Below are 22,182 nucleotides of genomic sequence, written 5' to 3'. Positions count from 1 at the left end.
AGGGTTGCCAACATGAGTGGTATAATAATCTTGTCAAAGGGTGAATTTTTTATCGCCACCCGACATTAAGGTATCAAAACGGTATTTGAAGATTCAGTCGCAGACCGAAAATTTTTTGAAAGATCGATATTAACAAATCATACCTTGAATAGTTTGAAAATACAACAAAAAGCCAATAAATGTTATATCTTTTAGAAGTAATAATTTTTTTTTTTATATCTAGCAAACAATTTATTTATTTAATTTAAAATTTTGTGATAATATTTGAATAAATATTTTAAAGGTGTACAAGAAAATTTGGAATAAAATTTGATCTTTAGATTTTTTATTTAAAAAAGTTCATTCAAAATATTTTTTTTTAAAAAATTACTCGACAAAAAAATGACTAAATTTAAAGCTGAAAAAATCTTATTTTTTCAATAATAATTGTAAAAGTTATATCAAAATTTGATCTCTAAAATTGATTTTATATATGTAATATCTAATTTTTTTTGTCATATTTTAAACTTTTTTGGGTGCTTATTTATTCTTAGCATATTTTGAATTTTTTTTCATTGACCATATAAATTTTAGATACTATTTTAATAGTTTACTCTTAAAAAAAAAGGGCATGATGGAATACTTACAAAAATGCATAAATACCTTAAGTTTATATACAATTACTGATAGATTTTTGTATACTTTGGTAGCAGGTGATTGATAATAACATTAGGATTTATTGAGAGACTAATTTAAATTGATCTAACAAATTTAGGGTGCTTTTGGTTTACGTATTTATTTTTATTTTTATTTTTAGTATTTTTTATTTTCTAAATTTTGTGAAGATAAAAATGAAAATAAAAAATAAAAATAAAAAATAAAATTTTATTATTTTTACTGTTTTTATTTTTTTTACAAAATTTAAAAAACAAAAAATATTAAAAAAAACGCAAATAAAAAACACCCTTATCTTGTCAGTAATAAAAAGGTAATACTAAGCGGCTGGCATGTTAACAGTTAACAAAGAACCGCATCAATGAGTAATAGTCATCTCAGTTAAAGAGATGATAAGGACTAATATGATTAGGTTTTTTATCTTTTAGAGACAAATTTAATTAATTTATTCCTTAAAAACAAAAATAGAGATAGAGAGGCGCGCGAAAAAGCGGCAGCAACGTTAGACTGAGTGTCGGAGGGTGAGGCACGTCGGGTTGACTGGCCGGGGTGAAGACGGTGTCAATGAGAGGATGCGGCGGGAAGAAGACGACGGTGAATTTTGAACGTGTATTGAAGGTTACGGTAAAATTAGAAATAACCGTACGTCCATACGTAATGTGAATGTGTTTAAAACTTTAAATACTAATTCTAATTTTTCAAATTTTAAAATTTGAAATTAAATAATTAATTAATGATTTAATTTTTAATTGTAATTTGAGAAAGTATGAGGAGCCAATGTAATTATTGTACAATGTGTACAATAGGAGTATTTTTGAAATTAATATTAATTAATGATAATTAAATTAATTAATTACAAAATTATTTCTAATTTTAAATACAAAACAAATAAAAATTTCAAAATACGTCTTCCTTCTCTCTCTCCCTCTCCATCCTCTCTCATCGGTGCTGCACCGAAGCCCCATCACCTGCAGCTATGGCTCCATCTCTTGGGAAATCACCGTGAAGAGTAGCAAATAGTCCTTCTATTCCAATTGCATCAATGCTTGTAAATGTTAGGAAGTCATTTATGACTAAGAATATCATTTGGAATGCTGGTGCTGGTCTTTTGATATTTATTTTGTTAGGCGTTTGTATTTTCATGCTGTGGTGCTTTAGGCAAAAGCCAAAGAAGAAAAATGCCAAGAAGCAAAATATTGGTATCTTCGAAAGTCCTTTACGTAGACGTACTTGCTGTGACACTTCCTTTGAAGCAACCAATCGGAAGGAATTCTTTTTTGGGAGACAGTATGCAGCGGAAGTTTTATATATGCATGTAAATGAGATGTTTATTTTTAATGTAAATGAAATATTTTAATGTATTTAATGGTCAATTTAGGATGGTCATTTTAGTAGGTATGCAAATGATTATTTTAATTTTTATGTAGATGATTATTTTGACTGGAATGAGTTTAGTTATATATAATTAAAATATGTTAGATGTTCAATTCATTAGGTATGCAGATGATTATTTTTATTCTTGAGTCGATGGTTATTTTTACTAAGGTGAATGGCGTGTGGCAAGCAGAACAGTGAAGGTGGAGTGGGATAATTATTGATGAAGGGGTAGCCGCTGGTTGAAAAAGATGAGGGTATTAGAATGAAATGTTTTAGTAAATTAGGATTTTGGATGGTTATTTTTTTGAAATATTTAATTGGATTTTTTAAAAATTTAAAATTAGGGGATTTAAAATTTGAAATTCGATGTGAAATAATTGAATAAGAATTTTTGAATTGAGAGTAATATGCGGACGGATTTTTATTATTTATCTCTATTGGGCTAAATAATTAGCTCATTGTATACATTGTACAGATACCCCTGGCTCCCTAGCGAGATTCTTTGTAATTTTATCTTTTTTTAATATATTGTACACATGGTACACAATTAGGAGTTAAACTCCAAAATGGTCCCTGAGATTGGCGTCGTGCATTAAAATCGTCCCTGAGATTCCAATTGCATCAATTACGTCCCTGAGATTGAGAAAAGTGCATCATATTAATCCTTGACCCATTTTTCATTAACGACGTGATGACATGGACTATAAGTGACACGTGTCACTCCATGATTTGGCCACATGTAATGATATGGTGATGTGGTGATCAGTGACACGTGGCATGCTGATGTGGATGGCTGTGCCATATGTCACAATGTTATTTGACCACGTGTCTGTTTGTGCCACGTGTCTGTTTGTGCCACGTGTCGCAACAGTAGTCGCCACGTGTCATCCATTATGTCATCATTGTAGATGCACCAAATTAGTCCCTCACTTTTCATTAAGTGACCCATTTTAGTCTTTGAAATTCAATGCCGTGCACCAAATTAGTCCCTTTACAAATTTTTTCTCATTTTTTCAATAAATTCAAAATTCTCAATAATTTTTAATGTATTAATTTCAATTCTATTTTTTACATGTTATTCAAATGAAAGTGCTTTTATAAAATACTTTTTCTCTTGCGAATACCCTAATTGCTGACTTGGAGTTGACGTGAAGGTATTTCTCCGACCTCTTTCAGTGCTTTTATAAAATATTTTTTCTCTTGCAGATATCCCTAACCGCCGTCTTGGAGTTGACGTGAAGGCATTTCAAGCTTTTCTCATTACCATCTCCGACCTCTTTCATCTAGAGTGCGGAGGTTGGAGATGGTAGCGAGGGTGCTTGAAGTGCCTTCAATTTAGCTCATTTACACATAAAAAAACGTATATTTCATAAAAACAAAAAAAATTTATTTTAATTATTAATTTCTTATTAAAAACACATGTTTTTTGATGAAAAAAATGTATCTAATCAATAATATAATTATTTTTTTATAATAATATACTTATATATTACAAAATTTACCAATGTTAAATTATTAAAAAAATTATATAATTAAAACTAAAATTTTTATGAAAGCACTTGTATTTAAATAATATATGAAAAATAGAATTAAAATTAGTGTATCCAAGATATTGAAAATTTTAAATTTAAAAAAAAAAGAGAAAAAATTGGTGAAAGGACTAGTTTGGTGCACGGCATTCAATTTCATAGACTAAAATGAGTCACTTAGAGCTTGTTTGGATGAGCTTCTAAGACTCTTTTCGAGTTATCTTTTTTTAAAATATCTTATGGAAAAGTAAAAGTAATTTTATGTTTGGTTATCTCATGCAAAAAGATCTTTTTATATATCAATTATGTTTGGATATAATAATATAAAAGTACATTTTTGTTTATTTATTACATGAAAAACATATTTTTTTAAGGAAAAAAGATCTTTTAAAAAAAGATGTTTTTCTGATTTTTCTAGTGCTTTTATTTTTACTACTCGCTAAAAAAATCTTATTTCATTTAAAAAAAGATTTTTTTTATCAAAATAATGACGTCCAAACAAGCACTTAATGCAAAGTGAGGGACTAATTTGGTGTATCTATAACAATGACATAGTGGATGATACGTGGACGAATACTGTTGTGACACATGGTACAAATGGATACATAGCCAAATAACATTGTGACAAGTGGCACAACCATCCACATCAGCATGCCACGTGTCACTGTTCACCACATTATCATATCATTACACGTGGCCAAATTACAGAATGATACGTGTCACTTACAGTCCACGTCATCAAATCATTTCATCACGTCGTTAATAGAAAATAAATTCGGGACTAATATGGTACACTTTTCTCAATCTTTGTAATTAATGTAATTAAAATCGCAGAAACAATTTTAGTACACAACACCAATCTCATAAACTATTTTAGGGTTTAACTCACACAATTAGTATTAGTTTCTACTTCCCAATACTTTCTCTTTTGATTATTAACTCTCTCGAAATAATAAATCAAACACAAATCCCAAAATACCCCTACCACTACTAGCACACCGGATTCTCTGGTCACTTTACCGACCAATGGCCACTATTCGAAATCCCTAACCTTCTTCCACATACTAACAGAACAGCAGCCACTACTTTCTCCAGCATCTGCGGCCACTGCTCTGCGGTTCTCTCTCCACCGTTGTCGTTGCTACGTAATGCCTCTCCACCGAGACCGCAACCTTTGAGCTCATCGCCGATCTCCTCTCCTATCCTCTGCTCGTATACTGCCTACTTCGGAAACTTAGGTATGCGTTCTCGTTCTTCATCTTCTCATACTTCTTCTCTCTTTCTCGAACCTAAATTTGTGTCTCTTGTTTTATTATTTTGTTCTCACCTTCTGTAAATTGAGTTTATTTATTTTTATTTTTGTATGGTGTTTTGTGTCATTTTCTGGAACGATAGAACTTTGGCATTAGAATTTCCCTAATGGAATGAGCATTGATGGTGTGTTTCTTCTTCTATTTTTCTGTGCCTCTCTTGATACTTGATTTCTGATTATTTGATTATTGATTATTGAATATTGATGACTTGATCGGTTAAGAATACGGATTAGTTGAATTTTTAAATTTCCTTTTTTTTATCTATGTTTTTTTATTAAATTAGTTCTGATTTTGCCTCTTTATGAAAGAATGAACGAATTTAATTTTTAGACAAATGGAAGGGTGAAGGCCTTAGTTTGCTTCTGTTTTGCTTGCCATTTAAGTTCACTAATCCATCTTCCATTAAACAGAATGTAATAGGTGTCTTGCATATGATTGTTTGCGGTTCTTGATTTATCTTTTGTTGATGTAAGGAGACTCGTTTTTGGCTATGCTATTGATGACCGCTTGTTGAACCAACCATATTCCTGTCTTTTATTATTGTCTATGTAATTTTGTAAATTGCAAGATATCACACAGAATATTATTATTCATTATTGAAAACGTTGAGAAGTAGAAATACAATTATAGTGCTAAGAATTTTGCACTCTATCAAAACTACAGGTATGAGAAAAAAATTTCTTTTTGTTGTTTGTGGTAGAAATCTACTTAATCAGTGAACTCTTGCTCTGTCTATGCTTGAGGAAAATGAAAATGGCATTTTAATTTGCATAATCATCCAAACCTTGTTGATTTATTGATGTTAACCAATGAGAGAAACCAACTTTCTGTTCACTTGTAATGTGTATAATATAATGATAATGATTTGTGATTTATTATGCTTTTATCTAAAATAGATTGCTCTGCTATGCTTAATACACGATGTCATTGTGAGTGACAATGGAGTGTTTGTATGAGATATTGATGATGATGAGTAGATGGTAAAAAAAAAGGGCAATAAAATGAGTTATAATATTCAACACCAGATTTCTTACATCATCTAGCAATGATTCGACAAAAATATTTGGATTTTTCACACACTTTTCTAACAAAGATTACACAACATACACTCTTAAATGTCTTTTTTTCCCTTCTCAGCTTAAAGGACTGCCTTTTTATAAGAAAACAGTTGAGTGTTTAAAGTGCAAGTAGGTTAGAAGATTTCAACATTTGGGGTGACGTTTTTCAACATTAGCCTTCGTAATTTAACCGGAACATCCACAAAATAGCACATGTGAAAAAGACCAAACCAGCTGGGCAATGAAAGTGTAGCTGGTCAAAGCCTATTAGCCTAGCACATGGTTGGAATTTTTTATGTTGTTTTAAAGAGGATAGGAAGTGTATAAATAAAACATGATGCATGACATTAATAAACATGATGCATGGACATGTACCATATGATGGAGGAAAATAATTAAGAATAGTGTGAGGAAGATTGGATAATTCATAATTGCCGCAGGAGATGACTCATAAGCTATCAATCTGCTGCAATGTTTGTCCTATTAAGTAATAATATAGATTTACGATTTAATATTTTATTTTATTATAATCTGGTTATTCCGGATGAACCTTGTTTAAACTGGTTAGACCTCTAAACTTTTGACCTGCAGACCTGGTAGCCTGAACAGTTTGATGTCTGGGTCAGATTTCAGAACCTTGCTATGGAGTGTTAATATGCATGATTCCTGAAGCAGCTTGCTTCTGCTGAAAACAGACTCGCTGCCGTGCCAACGTGATTTCTGCCCACCCGTATGCTATTGATCTTCAGCTCCTTGAATCACTTTTATTCTTCTCTCTCTCATCAATGCAAAATTTAACCCATTACTTCTGATTAGTCATTTTCCTAAACACTCCCACAAAGGTCTCTGTTTTTGTTTGTGATGATTGGAGCTGCTGTTTCAATATTCAGGTTAATCGGGGTGAAATTTTGGATTGTTGTTGAGATTCTTTTGTTTTGGTGTGGCTAAGAATGTCATCGGGAAAAGTTGTTAAGAAAGCCAAGTACAAAGCCACTGTGAAGGACCCTGGTACTCCTGGTATCCTTGTATTGGTATGCTTCCTCTTTTTAAGTGTATTCTATGATTAAACTTTGAGCATGAGTGGGCTGAGTACAGACATGATTCATGTCAGTGCGCAATATTGTCTTTTGATACATGTAGCTGACCCCACCAACTGGGGTAAAGATTTGTTGTTGTAATCTCATGGTCTATTCTATGATTAAACTTAACCTCTGGAATTTTGACCTGAAATAACTTGAAGAATGATACAGAAGGTTATCATTATTGATAGATTATGTTTGATATAAACTATCACTTTGGTACTGTTAAACATTTCTGTTGATGTGCCATATATAAAATTGAATTGAGTGTCTGTGTAATATACCTTTGTACTCACAAGTCACAATGCATTGAAATTGGATTCTATATTATTATCAATAAATTGTTTGTCAGATGTAACAGATCCTATTTAGTGGAATCAGGTTGCTCATTGTTGTATTACTCCCTCTGTCATTAATTATTTGTACAGTGAGTTTCAAATATACCAAAATTTCCAAAGTGACAAATAATTTGTGAATTATTATTAATATTTATAATGGTAGTCTTGTTGGTGTCTTGTAATTTATGTATAAACTTGGTGATAAGCTTCTAGCTCAGTTGGCACTTGATGTATTGTATTATACTTGTGTGTGATGACAGTATTTGAGGTTTGATTAAATAATTTGTGTAGCGAAGTAATTATGTTTGCTACAGATCAATGAATCATTTGTGCTGGAATGTTGTTTCCTCTGTGCAGACTGAGGAAAAATTTGTTTTCAAGCCCAATGATCCTACATCAAGCAACAAACTTGAAGTCGACTTCAAATTTATAAAGAGTACTTATGATCCGTATTTTTATGTTATTGTTAGTTTTCGAATGTTCCTTGTCCATGTTGTTTGCAACTTTAATTCTTTGGGCTTGATGTCTTTTCCTTTTTATTGCTTAAAAAATTTAGGTCATAAACACACTAAAGAGGGATCCAACAAACCACCATGGCTTAACCTCACCCATTCACAGGTGTGTCATTGGTTTATTTTAACCTCTTGCTACTCCTTTTGCTGTAGTTCCATTTTTTTGTATACTATAGTTCACTTAGTATTCAAATTTTTAATGTCTTCTCATGCTGAATGAACTCTAATTAAAAATGTTGTTCCAGGGAAGTTACATATTCGAATTAGAAACCTTTTCAGATCTTCATGTTTGCCGGGAACTAGTGGGTAAGTTTCTATCATGGAATGACAATATAGGTCTTTTTTCTTTTATTTAGCTTTTAAATGTCCTTTTGAGGGCTTTATTGATTAATATTTTGTACAATTGAATTGTGGCACACTGCCATTCAGCTTATGTTCTACATTTATAAATCATTCTGTTTCTATGCCTTCACATTGATTGCATTATATATTTATTACTCTTGTAACATTTAAAGGGCAACCCGGTGCACAAGCGTCCCGCGTTTAACGCAGGGTCCGGGAAAGGGCCGCAACCAAGGTTGTAATGTACGCAGCCTAACCTGATAATTATATCAGTGGCTGTTTCCACGGCTTGAACCCGTGACCTTGAGGTCACGTGGAGACAACTCATCCGCTGCTCCGAGGCTCCCCTTCTACTCTTGTAACATTTGCTAGATAAAAAAATATGATGCATCATATGCAGTTACCAATTTCACGTTTCCAAAGATTGCAGTGTCTTTCCTCCTTTTTCTCAATTTTCATCATCCAATTTTATTTTCAATATGAAAGTATCTGATCATATGAAGCAAATTTGGAGTTATCAATTTCATTTATTTGTTTTCTATAGCCTTCCAATGTGTTGTCTGCTTTGTTTGAGCAGGTATTGCCCTTAGCAAGCATGGAGAAGCTGCAAAAGTTGTTTCGGAGGAACAATTGAGTGCTGCTGAAATGGGACAAAGAATTAAGCTATTACAAGAAGATAGGTATTTGTTTTACAAAAATGCACTTTGATTCTTTTGCTGGAAAGTGTTAGTTATCAGTGATCTTGTTTTATTATGGCGGACTCTTTATTTGTGTGCATGGTTCTACTTTACAATATTTTATTGATGAATTTCCTATTCCTTTTTTCTATTTATGTTTAATTTTTTTGTTTTCATTTTTGCTGTCTTTGAAACTTGTCAATATGTTTCCTCTTCCAGAGCTTACATCTGTCAATGATCAGTGAATTTTTTCTTTCATATATTTTCTGAAATTACTTCCAGATGGAAGTGATGCTAAAATCTTGTAACAAGGAAAAATATATTTCTTTATTTTATCAAAATCTACATTGTTCCACAAAAAAAATTTTCCCTGGTGAATTAACATGGTTTAAATGGTAGCAATGTGTTTAATTAAAATCCAAACTTACAGAGGCTGTTTTGATCAAGTTGTCTTTGATACCGTGCTTTTACTTCAAATGTTACAATCTCTAATTACTCTGGCTCAGAGTATTGAACAGGTCTCATTTTAGTAATTATAGGAAATTTGAATATGTTCTGCTTGCTATTGGGTTATCTTTGGTTCTGATATTCATGCTCCCCTCAGTGTTATTGATTTTGCTAAAGTACAACTTATGCAGCAAGTTGCAGAAGCTTCATAAAGAACTTGTGGCTAGTGGAAAGCTGACAGAATCAGAATTTTGGGCCACAAAGAAGGTAAATATTTTGGAGTGCAATGTAATGTTAATTTTTATTTTTTCCAGGCTTGCAAATGGCATTTGTATTTTAAACTCTAGTGAGACTTATATGGTCAACAAGGTGTGGGGTGATATTATGATTCATGAAAGGTTTTTTATGCATGGAAAAGAACTATGTGAAGGATTTTGCTATTAATGTATTTTTCCTATAGCACCTTGTTTTTTAAGTGGTTTCCCTAGGTGATATGCAAAGGGATTGGACAGCTTTGCCAAATTAGTTTTTCCCTTTACATTTTTCAGTTGTTTTTATTCTTGCTTTCTTTCAATGTAATTTTCTTCTTCTGATGTTAGTCAATTTTTTCTTTTGCAACTTTATTATTCTTATTATTGGTGTTGTTATTATTATTGTTATTGTTGTTGTTGTTGTTGTTGTTATTATTATTATTATTATTATTATTATTATTTTTTCAGCAATTACTTGATCGAGTTGAAAACAGGAAGACAAAACAACAAATTGGTTTTAAGAATTCTTTGATCTTCGACACAAAGCCTACAAGTGATGGTCGGGTATGATAACGCTTCTTTTTATATTGGTTCTCTATCTCTATGATTACACTTGGATGTGTCACTGATCACTACATTCTTGGATGTCTTTATGAGAATGCTGTATATTTGGTAGCTGTATCTTGTATTTAGTTTGTCTGATGTCAAATTGAATGCCAGGCTTTGTGCTTTTCCCATGAGTGAATGGAGGAATAGAAAATTGGATAGAACATGAAATATGATTGGTGGACTCAAGAAATCCCAAACTAAATGTTCCCAGTACTAGGTATATATGAATCATGTATTTGAAAGATGAATACTGATTCTGCAACTTTTCAACAAGAATAGAGTAGATATATACTACTGCTACTTTTGGTCATGTAAATCAATAATCAGATCATCCTTGGATGGCATTGCAACATTTCTGATAGAAACAGAAAGCGAAGAGAAGATGTGAATTAGATTCTGTTATTGATGACTGAGTTTATATATATATATATAGTTAGACCACAGGGGGCATAGGTGACATTCTACACTTATGTTAGTTACATCTCTTAAAGCTCTAACTGATTTTGATCCTTCTAGACTTTTCTGGACTCTTCAACTTACCTTTATTTATTTCATTGTGTCTATATGCTTTATTTATTCCTTTTTTCCCCTCAGGAGTATGCATATATAATCATAATCAATTACTTTGCTTGTTTTATTTTGCAGATAAACCAGGTTAAATTTCAATTGACACCGGAGATAAAATATCAGGCATGCTTCATATAGCTCTTCCCTTTATCAATCAACTGGCTTTTCCAGTCCAACTTAAATATTGGTCTTTTGATATACTTCACAATCTGCATTATAGCATCCCAATTATCAGTGCAAGGGGACTGCATAAACTGACTCACTACACTAATAGGATATGAAATATCTGGTCTAGTAATAGTGAGGCAGTTTAGCTTCCCTACAACTCTTCAACATCTCCTTGGATCAGGATAATACTCTCCTTGATCAGCAACAATTTACTATTAGGATCCATTGGGCTGCCAACATTTTTGCAATTCAACAGACCACTTTCTTCCAATATATCAAGGGCATATTTTCTTTGTGATATAGCAACACCATTTTTAGATTGAGCCACCTGAATACCAAGTACTAGAGTTCCCCAAATCCTTATTCAGAAAGTGATGAAATAGATGTTTCTTGAACTGAATTATCCGTTCATGATTATTATGAGTAATAACTATATCATGTACATAAACAACCAAATATATGCATTGCCCATGTGAGTTGTGTTGATAGAACCCTGAGTCGTCAGATTGATGTGAGTTGTGTCAAAAGTATACTAAGTGTTCAGTTCGATCCTTTTCATGCCAAATCTTTGAACAATAGAGCTGAATTTTCCTAACCAAGCTCAGGGGATTCTGGATTATCTTGGACTAGGATGCACCATATAGAATGTCTGTTCAACTAAGATGTGAGCGTGGGGTAGCAACATTTTGGACTTGACATACTATAAGTTGGACTTATTTATTTGTGGCTGTTTGGGTAGGATGGATCACTATCCTCTATTTGTATTTCACTCCATTTTTCTAATATAATTGTATATTGCTTTTCACTAAAATAAGAAAGAAGAAGAAAGTTTGACATGTGGACTTATTTCTTAACTTTCTTTGTATTATTGTCTTTCCAGATTTTCGCCCTAAAACCAGCTGTTCACCAGGCATTCCTCAATTTTGTGCCTAGTAAGGTATGTTGAGTTATTAAAATTTGTAATATCCTCCTTGATAATCATTTACATTTGTTTATCTGTTGCTTTGGATAACAAGTCTTTTTATTTTCGCATTGGTATCCAAACTCAAGATGAGTGAAGTAGATTTTTGGAACAAATATTTTAAAGCTGAATATCTCCATAGTACCAAAAATGCCGTTGCAGCAGCTGCGGAGGCAGCTGAAGATGAGGATCTTGCTGTTTTTTTGAAAGATGATGAGATATTGGAAATTGAAGCTCGAAAGAAGGTCTTTCTTTGTTTCTGTTGTACTCTCCTTGATGATCTTTTGGGTCTCCTTTCTAATATCGTTTATTTTTACCTCGGTATTTTTTTCTGCTATTTGTATCCGCATTTGCAGGTTCGGCGGGTTGATCCTACTTTAGACATGGAAGCAGATCAAGGAGATGATTACACTCATCTTCCTGTATGGTGAATGAAACTATTCCTTAGTCTCACATAGGATGTTTTCTTACATTGATTTCATAACTCATGCAAAGTTTGCCCTATTTGAAAGTAATGATTTGCAACTTGCAGCTATTCTTTGTCAAATTGCAATTACACTTTCCCACTATTTTAGTTAGAGGATAATTGGCAGTAAACTATGTTGGCATGGGTTTTGTTTCAAGGATATAAACCAATAGTCAGCAGGGTTTTTCCTTCATTTTTTAAGACTGGGAACAATGAAACACACAAGCAAAGGGAATATATTTCACTCAGGCCATCTTTTAGTCTTGTATGAAGTTGCTAAAGTATGTAAACCAAGTGACAACAGTTCTGCTTGAAATTTTGTTGCAGAAGGCAGTTAGTTAAAGGATTCACTATTTTAGTGTCATTAAGAAGCCCATAATACTCACTTTCTGGTGATTTTGAAATAGACAAATATATACCCATTGCTTGGTTGCCAAAGTTGGTTTGAGCCATAAAGTCTATGGGGCCTTAAAGTGTATCTTGTTTACTTAGAAATAGAGAAAAGGGAAAGGATGGAGGAAACTCTGGGAAAATGCTTGAAAGTGCATTTTCTGTCTTCCTCAGTGTCTTATGATCACCAGTGCCATCCTGACTGACTTGTTCCCTGTGTTGCTGCCTCAACCGCTGGTAAATCTACCCCGCCAAATATAAACTATCCTCTTTCTTTACCCACATCTCCATAATGATGAGAGATCGTGTATTGAGACAAGAGAAGTGCAAGAGCTGCAAATTGTTGTTCCAAAATAAGAGAAAATAAAATCCAGGCTCAAGGGAATATGCTACCCTTATATTCTTATAGCTGTTTGGACGAAACCTATAATAAACTGTCTTCATTTATTATCCATTATAGCAAGTCATTCATATTCCATATAATATGCTGCCAATCATTTAGTAGTTAATGAAAAGTGCTCCATACATGCATAGTTATCTTTTTGTGCTGTTGGGTAAGAAGTACAAGGGCTGCATTGTTCTCCTGCGTCCTAATATTTTTCTCTCTATTCAATGAGAAGGATCATGGAATCTTCCGTGATGGTACCAAGGAAATATCTGAAGCTCAAAATTCTCTATATCGGAGAACATTGTTGCAAGATCTTAATAGACAAGGTGCAGTTGTTCTTGAAGGGAAAACTTTAGGTAATTCTTCGACCCACTTTTATGGATTTTCTGTGTTTCTAATATGATTGTGTGTCAATTTTCATAGAGCATGCCGGTTGTACTTTTATATTAATTGTATCTCTATAAGGAGGATAAAAGAAAACATTTCTCATAATATGGTTAAAAATTCCCAAATTCTCAATGTGCTTTACTCCTATACTGATATTAAAGGTGGTTTCTGATTATGTTCTCTGGGTATTTGTTCAAAAGGGAAAATACAAGAGAGAAACTGTATCACATACACCAGCTAGGGTTTTGTTTATTCCACTGGTCTTCTATCTGATTGTGTTCGTTATAGAATAGGATAAGAGCATATGTAGTTGTCAGTGCACATCACTTATCCTACCATACTGAGTTATATTCTGCTATGGTAGCATGAATAACATGATGCAATAGCATGAACAGTAATTGAAAAAGGTTCTTCCTGCACAAAGATTTGTGTTTTAACTACCGGTAATAAATAGTAACTATGTGATTGGTTTTTCCCCCCTGGAAATATAATGGAGAAGTTTTCTGTTTTGAAAGTATGCAACTTCTTCTGTTTCAAATTTTCTCTTAATTGAATTGGATAGGACCAAACCTTATTCCATTGTGTTTGTGTTAGATTTTTTTCTTACTCTCAATGGTCTAGGCTGATGAATGGGGTTTCAAAATACAAATGTAGATATAGAAATGGAAAACCCAAGAGCAGCAGCAGAAGTTCTTGCCCGGAGAAAACAGGGTTAGTCTGGCTAACTTCTTTGTTGCTCATTTCCTTTCTATTCATGTGGAGAAAGCTCTTATTCAATCCACTATATAGAATCCGATGGGGTTTTAGAAGATGAAAGACATAACAGAATTTCTAAGATGACCCAGATTGAGGATCTTCAGGCACAGGATGATCATCGTTTTGCACCACTCTGCATCAAGGTCCAACTTTGTCTCCAGAATTAAGTGCCAATTATTATTGTAGTACTTTTGTCGTATAGTTCTAGTGCATAATCAAATTATAAAATTATACTTTAATTCAATATTTTCTTTTGGGCTTAAAATAATTGTTGTTTGTTATGACTTTTATGTCTGTTTTTTTTTTACCAGGATCCTCGTGACTATTTTGATTCCCAACAAGTTAATGCAGTAAAAGCATTGGATGATTCCCAAGCTGGAATGGAGAAAATAAAATGCAGTTTGAGTTCCGAGGAAGCCTACAGCTTTCTGAGGGATTCCATATATAAGATCAAAGCTTCAGGATTAAGGGATCCTTTATTTAGTCCTGAGGTTGCTCTCAAGGTAATGACGTATTTGTGTTGCATAATGCATAATTCTTTCATTTTAAAGATAAAGTTTTTGAGTAGTTGACAAATTCATATTATATTTTTATCACTCTATATTATGCTAAGACAACATTTTCTCCTGTCTTGTTGCTTCCCTTTTAACTATGATTCTGTCATAAATAATGAAAGGTGTTTATTACTTTTCAGGTCCTTAATGAATTGACCAAAAATATCTCAAGCACCAAATCTCATATAGGGAAACATTCTCAGGATAGCGTCCTTGATATATTGCCCACCTCAACTAAGGAGAAACTACTAGATGTAAGTTAACCCGTATTAGTTTTGAGGTCTTTGGAAAAGGAAGATGCCAAGCAAAAAAAGAATAGAAATGGATAGAAAAGAAGGAAAAGGGATAAGGGGATAATTTTTCAAGTTTTGCTTATTATTTGAGAAAGTGGCATGTGTTGTTCTTATTTTCAAGTAGTATGGCTTTCAGTTTTATTTATATTGCTAGTTTTGGGTTATCCACTTATCCTAAATGCCCTTATTTATATTTCTGTGATGTCTCCTTCCTTCCAGCATTGGGTTTGCAGTCAGGAATTGCTTAGGCATTTTTGGTCTTCATATCCAATTACAACACAAAACCTTGCAAATAAGGTAAATGCTGAGCTTTTGTGATTTCACTAAGAACTATTTATTGTTGCAAATTGCACCACAAAAATGTTGAGACAATTATTTTCTGAGTTCATCGTATATCAATTGATTTTGTCGTGAATGTTATTTTTTTATTTATTTTTTCCTGCTACCCTCCTCTCTCTCATCCCATTGATTTTAAGGAGCAGTGCTTTCAGCACATTATATTATAATTTCATATTTATTTGTCTCTTCTAATACTTTGGTGCCTACTTTGTAAGAAGTTCCTTGACATATGGGATATTCATTAGCTTGATAAGTGTCCTGGTTAATCAGTTTTGTCAAAATTTTGGTTGATTATATAATCAATTTTGCTTGCTTTAATAATGATTTATAATTAAAGTTTAAAATTCTAACATGCTTAATCACTTGATCAGATTTAGTTATAAGATGTTATATAGTAACTACTGAACTATTATCTTCACCTTGTGGACTTATGATTGAGGCCTAACTTAATTGATCAATGGAGATTTTGATGTCTTGCCAAGGAACCACTAAACCGAGCAGTTAAAACAGTAATATAAGTAATGTACGTCATATGAGTTCTTGATGTTTAATAATTCCAAAATAGGTTCCAAGGACTATTATTAATAGATAAATTTTATTGGTCTTATTAATATTCTGCTCGGATCAGTCTTTCATTGAGCATTACTTCCTTTTCTTTTCTAAAGTTAATTATTATTGGCACTACAGTGATTGATTAGTTACGAGTTAGATGTGATGAGAGGGTTTCTATTGGTTTATGTCATTGATGGTGACGTGCCCTTGTATGCATATGCTTCTATTTTTATGTAGTGATTCATCAAAAATTGCCCTAATTTCATTTTATCATGTCTAATGTTTCGTTCATGTCAAAATTAAATACAGACCAGAAGACTAAAGGATGCCATATCACAAGTGTATTCTAAACTCGAGGTATTTATTTAGCCAAAAAAAAAAAAAGAAATCCACTAGCATATATGCTCTGTATTAGTTTCATTAGTAGTAAACATGTAATTTTTGTGTTAACCTGTTCCCATTTTCTTTTTGGTTGATTCCCAGGAAATAAAGGTATCTGCAAAGTCGGACCTGCGGCACCAGGTTTCCCTTATTGTCCACCCTATGCAGCAGGTAACCATACCATACTCATTTGACCATGTTTCATTGTTTGGTCTTAAATTTCTGCTTGTCCTGCCTCTGAAGTAGACGAAGTAAAATCGAGAAGCGGAATCAGTTTTTGAGCAAGTTAATTATTATATTTTAAAGATGGGAGGGGCATCAAAAAAACTATTATGTTATTATCATTAATTGAATAAATAGGTTTTGGAGAAGAAAAGCATCGAGCACTTTCCCGACCAACCAACCCCTCCCTCATACAGAGTTGTTTTTGCCACCTAATTCTTTTGTCTTTATATTCAATTGGATGTATTTTCATCAATAGAATGCCATGAAAAAATAGGAGGATGTATTTTCATTAATGACTAATCCCATAGAGTTTTATCTTAAGGTAATTGAAGTTTTAGGAGAATTTCTTGTCCAATCTTCTTGTCAAAGCATTGCGACATTTATAGTTAGGTACTTAGGTTTTGATTTTACTATCTTCATCTTAGTGGTCAATGTTCTGATAAAATCCCCTTTTGATGAATGTATTATGCTATCATATTTTTTTTAAATTATTTTCCGATATTCAAACAATTACATCCAAATTGTTTAAATCCTGCGTTTACAAGCAGAAAGTCCTAATTGTCCTAGTTAACTCATTGTATTTTGTTACTATTTTCGAAATCCCTATTGCTTGTTGCCTCTTATTGACATTTGAAAACGATAACATTTTTGGTGCAGGCTCTTGATGCTGCCTTATTACATTATGATGCTGACATTAGGAAACGAAACGCAAAAGGAGCGAAGCCCAACGGTTTTTAGGAGGCATTCTCCAGCATCATCCCAAACACAGTTTAGGGGTGTAGATTCCGACAATTTTGCCCAGACATGAAAAGCCATATTGCTATTCTTCTATATACCATGGTGAAAATTTAAAGTAGTAGCGCGAATCTTATTATATAGTTATTAGTTAACATGCAACACTGAATTAACATAGTTCCTTACATAGTCCAAATGAATTTACATAAAAAAAATTTGCGCATTTAGAAGAATTTAGCTCCCACACGTTGTATTATGTTACTGCTGCTGCATGTCAAAGCACTGCTTCCATTAAATGAGAACTGAAAAACGTGGTTAATTTAATTGATTTATGCATGTCCTTTTTATTGAAGAATATGTGTTTAGTCTGACATTTTAGTTCCTAGGAAAATTTAATTACGAAATCAGTCATTAAAGAATTATTTTGGTATAATCCACATCTTAGTTTCACCATGATGGATAACGGCATTTGCCTATGTGGATTGTTAAATCGTCACATACCGTTAATTGTCACGTATATAATATTGGACAAATTAGTCTTTATGCAGAATGAGCAAAATTATGTTTTGCAAATATTAGGAGTGTTGATATTTATAGAAACTAATATATCTTTTTAGATTTTTTTAGGGACTAAGTTGAGAATTTTACAATTCAATTGTCTTTTTAGTTCGAGTGATGTGAGTGATGCTATAGTGAACAATGAAGTATTGGTGAAAAATAAAGATTTTATTTTAGTAAAAAATTATACATACACATACTTTTTTATAAATTTAATAAAAACTTTCACTCTTCATCAAAGAAATTCTCTTTTAATAATATGATGACAACTAAAATGTTTATATTTGCAATCCTTTTTAATATTCTAGCAATGAAGTAGTCACAAACCTACTGCAAAAGTTTTTAAGATTTTAATGATGGATGTAATTTATTAAAATAATGTTTGGTTCTTTGTTTTTTAGATTTTCACCATGATGGATGTAGTCTAATAAATAATCTTATTTTTAATTTTAATCAAATTCTATTTGAATTTATATTCTATTTGAGTATTTAGGTATGTTCACTTTGTTAATACAAAATATATATTAAAATATAAATATACATTAAATATTAATTAAATAACATGTAATTAATTTAATAATTAAAAATGTTAGTATACGTATAGTAATTTTCTTTCTCTTTAACTGTTTTTATTGTACTTGTACTTATAAACAAAATATAAATTATTTTCTTGAGTTTCATCTTAAAAATAATTTATCTTATTAAAATTAGCATACAATATTAATTATCTTAGTAAATTTAGTCTAGTGTCAAAAGAAAAATAAATGAATAAATCAATTCAAACAAAAAACCAATAAATAGTTGTAATAAACTTTGATACCAGCTCATTTGTTATTTACCAAATTGAAATTTATTTCTAAAATATAAATAAAGTTATTAGCAATATCTATTTTTTTTTTCAAAAGTTAAGTGAGACATAAGAGCACCTTTCATCTATATATCTATTGATATTCTTTATTTTAAAGTTATGTATTATTTTTTTATTTTAATGTTTAAATGGTCTTACTTATAACAACTATTTTGGTTAAAATAGTTTTTTCATGTAATGAATAATGTTGTAACAAGAAGATTTCGAGTGATAATAATAAATAGTTTTTTTTTTTTACAATAATATAAAAATTAAAAATTAAAAATTAAAAAGCATTCCCATCCAATTGTAGTAGCATGTGTTTGTTTTGGGTGGTTTATAGTCACTCAGCACCAACAACGGATCTTCCATTTTCCATTCAAACCCTATATATACACTCCCTCACAACCCCCACTCTACTCGCTCACTCTCCACAACACTCTCTCTTTCTCCATTCTCTATTCTCACTTCTCCATCAATGGCGTTACTCGTCGATAAGACCACCAGTGGTAGAGAGTACAAAGTCAAGGACATGTCCCAGGCCGACTTCGGCCGCCTCGAGATCGAGCTGGCCGAAGTAGAAATGCCTGGCCTCATGTCCAGTCGGGCCGAATTCGGCCCATCACAGCCCTTCAAGGGAGCCCGCATCACCGGCTCCCTTCACATGACCATCCAGACAGCTGTCCTCATCGAGACTCTCACCGCTCTCGGCGCTGAGGTCCGCTGGTGCTCATGCAACATTTTCTCCACGCAGGACCACGCCGCCGCCGCCATCGCTCGCGACTCCGCTGCCGTCTTCGCCTGGAAGGGCGAGACCCTCCAGGAGTACTGGTGGTGCACCGAGAGGTCCCTCGACTGGGGACCTTCCGGTGGCCCTGACCTCATCGTGGACGACGGTGGCGATGCCACGCTGCTCATCCACGAAGGAGTCAAGGCCGAGGAAGAGTACGAGAAGACGGGTAAGTTACCAGACCCGTCTTCTACGGACAATGCGGAGTTCCAGATCGTGTTAACGATCATAAGAGATGGGTTGAAGACGGATCCCAAGAAGTACCATAAAATGAAAGAGAGGCTTGTTGGTGTGTCCGAGGAAACTACCACCGGTGTCAAGAGGTTGTACCAGATGCAAGCCAGTGGGACCCTCTTGTTCCCTGCCATTAATGTTAATGACTCTGTTACCAAGAGCAAGGTATATTATCTTCAGTTTTGTGTTCTTATTGTGTTGGATCTGTGGTTTGATTGCAAAAGTAGTAACTTTACGATAAATCTGAACGTGTTTGTTTTGTTTTTTATTGTTTGTTTCAAGAATTATTCTCGATACTAGTTTTGGTTATTGAAATGATCAATTAAATATGTAAGGAATTTCTCTGGCTTCCAACAATTGTTTCTATATTGGGTTTGAAGTTGGATCTATCAACTGTTTGATGAAAGGATCAGAGTTTGTATATTAACAATTAATAAGAAGAAACAAGTGGGACATGGAATCTAATCTATCATATTTGATTCTATGGAGTCATCTAGTTATAAATTATAGCATGTTCTGTAATCCTCTGTTATTTTTTGGTCTAACTATGTTTGATTTGGAGGCATGAATATAAAATGACAACTTGTCTAATAAAACTTGTTTGATCTGTGACAACAGTTTGATAACCTCTACGGCTGCCGTCACTCTCTCCCTGATGGGCTGATGAGAGCCACCGACGTCATGATCGCCGGCAAGGTTGCCGTGATTGCCGGCTATGGAGATGTGGGAAAGGGCTGCGCCGCCGCAATGAAGCAGGCCGGGGCGCGCGTCATTGTGACCGAGATCGATCCCATATGCGCCCTCCAAGCTCTCATGGAAGGCTTCCAAGTCCTGACCCTTGAGGATGTCCTCTCAGAAGCTGACATCTTTGTAACCACCACAGGTACTGATTTTCAACTATTAAATTCACGTGAATAAATCTATTTGGTAGCTCTTTTACCAAATTTAATTTATTATATTAGATTCACTCTTTTGAATCTATTACTTAAGAGTAACAGGAGAAAGCTAAAATATAATAGTATCCGAGCTATGTTTGAAGTAAAATTTTAGAATTATATGAATTTACCTCTAGATTAAAAAAAGATATATTATTAAGAGGAGTGCTAAGTAGCTAAGTTTTGTGATTTGTAGCCATCAATTAGTTATCATTGGTGATTTTAATAGTGTGAAATGTCATCCAACAATGTGAGATTACTGACTTTGCTTGCCAGATTTCAATAGAACTGCTGTACTTTTCCAATTATTAATATGTGAGTTTCAGGTAACAAGGACATCATCATGGTGAGTCACATGAAGAAAATGAAGAACAATGCGATTATCTGCAACATTGGGCACTTCGACAACGAGATAGACATGCATGGACTTGAGACATACCCCGGCGTGAAGCGCATCACGATAAAGCCTCAGACTGACAGGTGGGTGTTCCCGGAGACGAACTCCGGCATCATCGTGTTGGCCGAAGGGCGTCTGATGAACCTTGGGTGCGCAACAGGGCACCCAAGTTTCGTGATGTCGTGTTCTTTCACAAACCAAGTGATTGCTCAGCTTGAACTTTGGAAGGAGAAGGGGACAGGCAAGTATGAGAAGAAGGTTTATGTTTTGCCCAAACACCTTGATGAGAAGGTTGCTTCTCTTCATCTTGGAAAGCTTGGCGCTAAACTCACAAGGCTTAGCAAAGATCAAGCTGATTACATTAGTGTGCCTGTTGAGGGTCCCTATAAGCCTGCTCATTATAGGTACTAATTACATGTCATTATCATGATGATTATGATGATATTCATGTCAACAAGTGCCAAGGACTAGATTATTATTTCATTCTTTTGTGTTTTTTTGGTAGTGGTAGTTTGTTGGATTTTTGTTAGGGTGTGTTTCATTTGGAAAGAACAAGTGTAGTGGAAAATCTATCAAATGGATTTGAATAAGGATTTATCGTTGGGTTTTCTGTTTGATATAGAATTATTTTTTCGCCTAGCTATAGTTTGTATTATTTATGTTAATTTGGCAGGTTGAAAGATAATAATGTATTGAAAAACAAAATTGAATGAATAGAAAAGATTAAGGACAAAATTAAATATTAAAAATATTTTTAAAGAATATTACAAACATTAAAAGTAAAAAATATATTTTTATTTATTTTTATTTAAATGATGAATATAAAGATTAATTATTTTTATATGCGTAATATTGTAACACCAAATTAGAAAATCGGTTGAATAAGGTTAATGTTAAAATAATTTTTGATAATGTCATTCTATACATAATATTTTTACATTTTATATTTACATAAATTTTTTGAAAAAAAAAAAGGTAACGCTACCAAAATAAGAGTGACGATATCCCTCTCCATAAATTATTGATATAGTTCATTTCTTAATTATAATCATTTAGTCACATGATAATACATT

The 22,182-nt window shown here is 33.0% G+C and overlaps 2 protein-coding genes across 3 annotated transcripts; both read left to right on the top strand.

The window, feature by feature from the left end:
- Positions 1-4,508: 4,508 nt before the first annotated feature.
- Positions 4,509-17,525, top strand: LOC107482803 (general transcription and DNA repair factor IIH subunit TFB1-1). Of its 2 annotated transcripts, none has more exons than XM_021139751.2 (22): positions 4,509-4,798; positions 6,558-6,661; positions 6,822-6,962; positions 7,706-7,784; positions 7,905-7,966; positions 8,106-8,166; positions 8,780-8,882; positions 9,518-9,593; positions 10,046-10,141; positions 10,832-10,876; positions 11,802-11,858; positions 11,972-12,127; positions 12,239-12,304; positions 13,359-13,482; positions 14,168-14,224; positions 14,303-14,412; positions 14,581-14,772; positions 14,964-15,077; positions 15,336-15,413; positions 16,317-16,364; positions 16,491-16,559; positions 17,271-17,525. In XM_021139751.2, exons 3-22 carry the CDS (start codon positions 6,882-6,884, stop codon positions 17,349-17,351), a joined length of 1,755 nt encoding a protein of 584 aa, XP_020995410.1. In that variant the 5' UTR covers positions 4,509-4,798; positions 6,558-6,661; positions 6,822-6,881; the 3' UTR covers positions 17,352-17,525. The 2 variants fall into 2 exon arrangements, with proteins under 2 accessions (XP_020995410.1, XP_015958879.1); XM_016103393.3 differs by having other exon boundaries at positions 6,523-6,661.
- Positions 17,526-19,112: 1,587 nt separating this feature from the next.
- On the top strand, positions 19,113-21,830 carry LOC107482804 (adenosylhomocysteinase). Its single transcript, XM_016103394.3, has 3 exons — positions 19,113-19,942; positions 20,396-20,660; positions 21,039-21,830. Exons 1-3 carry the CDS (start codon positions 19,232-19,234, stop codon positions 21,518-21,520), a joined length of 1,458 nt encoding a protein of 485 aa, XP_015958880.1. The 5' UTR covers positions 19,113-19,231; the 3' UTR covers positions 21,521-21,830.
- The last annotated feature ends 352 nt before the right edge of the window (positions 21,831-22,182 follow it).

This window comes from Arachis duranensis, chromosome 4, assembly GCF_000817695.3.
Source record: "Arachis duranensis cultivar V14167 chromosome 4, aradu.V14167.gnm2.J7QH, whole genome shotgun sequence".
NCBI classification, from domain to species: Eukaryota; Viridiplantae; Streptophyta; class Magnoliopsida; order Fabales; family Fabaceae; genus Arachis; species Arachis duranensis.
Note: the sequence above shows the minus strand (reverse complement) of the source record. Positions and strands in the feature narration are given on the sequence as shown.